Here is a 3,547-nt window from a genome sequence, read left to right as displayed (position 1 = left end):
TTTTTTTTTGGCAGAACCGGGATTGAACTCAGGCCCATGCTCTTGCCAGGGAAGCACTTAATCCACTGAGCCATCTCCCTGGGCCCTTTTCCTCCAATTTTAAATAAATTGAATATTTATAGTAAACCTTAATCACTTTGTAATGTGTAACCCTATTTTAATTAAGTTACATGGCCTTATTACTAATATTGCTAATGTTGATAATAAAGAAAACACTATCTCCAGACTAGGATTTATGTTGTTAGTAATAGAAAAGCTAATATAAATGCAAAGGAAGATTAGAGGTAGAAAAGAAATGGAAGAAAAATCCTTTAAATATGGTTTTGAGTCATTTCAGAGTTCTCAAAACATTTTAGCATTTACTTATTTCTTATGGTTTTTATTAGAAAATAAATATCTCACATTTTATTGTATAAATCAGTACTTACAACATTTAGAAGAAAAGAAAGTCTTCATGTTAAAAGAACATTTTTATACTAGAAAGATTTTCAAAAGAATAAATTGCATAGATACTTGACACAAAATAAATTTTAATTTGTGTCAATAGATTTGGTACTATTCCATGCATAAGAAAAAAAGACATAAATTATAAATATGAATATTCAAAGTTTAAATACTAAATTAGCAATAATTTGTTTACTCTATCAAAAATTTTATTTTTTTAACTTTAAATTTTTATTGTGCAACATTTGAAATACTAAATTGTCACTTAAAAACACCTTAAAAGTAATATTTTTTCATATTTGGATCTTTATTCCTTAATGGCTCTTGATCCTTTTGAAGTTGTATTATTTTCAAAATTTATGGGGCTGGCCAAATAGCTCAGTGGACTAAAGCACCTGCTTAGGCAGAGTGCAGCAGCGTGGGTTCGATCTGCGGTGTGCCATGCTGGCCCGCCCCTGGGGCATGCTGGCACGCACCTGTAATCCCAGGGATGCTCTTGGAGGTTGCAAACAGGGGGATCACTATTAGTCTGATCTAGTAGTGAGACCCTGAACACCCTGTAACCCTTCTCTAAAATACAAAAAGAAAAAAAAAGTGTAAGCATTATAAACATTTCAAATTTAAATATATCTTGAATAATAAGTAATATTTTAATGGTTATAGAAGTGTTTTAAACAATTTGATATTCGTATAGTTCTCAGTTGGATGACTATATTATTTTTAAAATTAATTTCCTACACATTTACCTCTTTTAAAAATTCTAAACTGAGTTATATAATTCAAACTTCTGCCAACTCCTATTTTCAAGACAGTGCAGAAAACTAAAATTTTGCTTTTAACTTAATGAGTGTACTTCAGTACCTTTAAAAATAAAAAGGTAAGAGAATTAGAAATGCATGAAATGCTTAAAGATTTAAATAAGTGAATCATCTTCTAGTCTCGTTATATCTGCTTATATCAGAAACTTAAGCATATGATTTAAGTTTCTAATTTTAGGATTTCTAGTGTTCACAATCTTTAAGATAATATGCTTGCAAATATATCAGATTTCATGCTGGGTATGGTGGTACAAGCCTCTAATCCCAGCACTCAGGAGGCTGAGGCAAGATTGCTCCAAGTTTGAGGTCAACCTTGGCCACATAGTGAGTTCAAGGCCAGTTTGGAGTACATAGCAAGACCCTCTCTCAAAAAAAAAAAAAAAAAGAAAAAAGAAAAAGAAAAATTTCAGGGTTCTTGAAGTAGGAGGACCTCCTTTTCATCTCACTCCTTCATAATAGCTCTTGCTGAACATTACTTTCCACTAACACATATTTGCAAATTGTTTGATGATAGATAAGATCAGAATCAGATCTGAGCCATCTTGCCCTTTTCTAAAGCAATTATTAAACTGTTTTCACAGGCTAGGCACCTGAAAACTAAACATACAGTGTAATGAGGGCAGGATATGTGGAACTTCTGTACATTACGAAATATAAGGGCCAGGGGACAGAGAGATGGCTTAGTGGAATAAGCATTTCCCTGGTAAGGACAAGGACCTCAGTTCAATCCCTGGTCCCCCCCCCAAAAAAAATTTTTTTTTTTAAAAAGGGGCCAGGGAGATGGCTCAGTAGAATAAGCGCTTGTCTGACAAGCACAAGAGTCTGAGTTCAATCCCCGGTTCTGCCAAAAGAAAGATAGAGAGAAAGAGAGAAAGAGAAAAAGAGAAAAAGAGAGAAAGAGAGAAAGAAAGAGAGAAAGAAAGAAAGAAAAATAGATGAGGGCCAGCCAGATAGCTCAATGGACTAAAGTGCCTACTTAGGCAGAGCACAAAGACCATAATTTGATCCCCAGCGTGCCATGCCAACCCTGCTCCCCAGGGCTCTCTGAGATGGCGATTGAGACAGCGTGGTGGTGCGCTCCTGTAATCCCAGCACTCTGGAAACTGAAAACAAGAGAAGCACTATGAATCTGATTTGTGTAGTGAAACACTGTAGACCCTGTACTAAATACATTAAAAAAAGAAATATGGATATAGAAGAATTTTATTTAAGATATTACACTGCTATATATTTAAACACATATTAAATATGCAAACACACACACACACACACATGCATCCCACACAAAAATAAGATGTAACATATGAAGTTGTTTTGTTGAAATGAGTCAGAAGTTTGAGGGCAGCCTGAACTGTGAGGCCAGTGAGAATGAATCTCTAAAACCAAAAACAGGGGGGCTGGTGATGCAGCTCAGTGGCCCAGCGCCTATGTGGCAAGCACAGGTCCTGGGTTGAACTCCTGATTCCCCCCCAAAAGTCTATAAAATCAAAAATGAAAATGGAGTCAATTAATGAGAATAATACCTATATACACTTACAGGAGCTAAAGAAAATAAAGATAATATAAAGCATAAACTCTTTTTATCATTTAATGGACTTTAATATTTCTTTTACAGTTTATTCTTATTTGCATTGTCAGATAATGTTTAAAAATTTATTGAAGCTTACAGGTAGAAATAGAAAGTGATAATAAAGAATGAAAATGACTGTACAGTAAGCTTGAAGAAAATGCCCTCTATAAGCAAAATCATTTTCAATTAATGCAAACAGATTAAAGTTTAGATTAATGCAACTTATTCCATGTTTTACAGGAAATATTGATGAGGTCGAACGCGAGTGGAAAGCAGGATTCCACCGCTGGAACAATTACATGACGGACTGGAAAAATCAATTTAATGACTACACTACCAAGAAGAAGGGCTGCATGGATCTCTAATTAATAGATTTGCCCTTTACATAGAATGCTCATTTTTTTGTAGATGAAGGTAAAAATATTAGTAGCTCTCTCTACACCTTCAAAGAAAGCTATCATATAGCTGTAACAAAAGGGCCAGAAAGGTATATTGATTGTACACATTTCCATTTAGTATTTTACCTAGTAATTCAAAATCAAATAGCTAGAACATGTTTCATTAAATTTTACAATATTAAATTTGACAAATAATTATATGCATAATACAATGGTGTGCTATGTCTCTTTCTTAAGCAATTTATTTTTTTCCTTAAAATATATGTATTATTTTTTAGCAATATTGATATTTTCATTGTCATTCATACAAAGGTATC

At 33.5% G+C, this 3,547-nt stretch overlaps 1 protein-coding gene across 3 annotated transcripts in view; it reads left to right on the top strand.

Annotated features, from left to right (window-relative positions):
• Positions 1 to 3,436, top strand: part of Bche (butyrylcholinesterase) — a 68,636-nt gene extending 65,200 nt beyond the window's left edge. For all 3 annotated transcript variants that reach the window (XM_004645998.2, XM_023706257.1, XM_023706258.1), the window contains exon 4: positions 3,073 to 3,436. In XM_004645998.2, the coding sequence (XP_004646055.1) occupies positions 3,073 to 3,197 (125 nt within the window). In that variant the 3' untranslated portion in view covers positions 3,198 to 3,436. The remainder of the gene's footprint in view (positions 1 to 3,072) is intronic.
• Positions 3,437 to 3,547: the final 111 nt, after the last annotated feature.

Source organism: Octodon degus, unplaced genomic scaffold (genome assembly GCF_000260255.1).
Source record: "Octodon degus isolate 3935 unplaced genomic scaffold, OctDeg1.0 scaffold00247, whole genome shotgun sequence".
Taxonomy (NCBI): Eukaryota; Metazoa; Chordata; class Mammalia; order Rodentia; family Octodontidae; genus Octodon; species Octodon degus.
The sequence above is the reverse complement of the archived record's forward strand: the minus strand, read 5'-3'. Positions and strand labels throughout refer to the sequence as shown.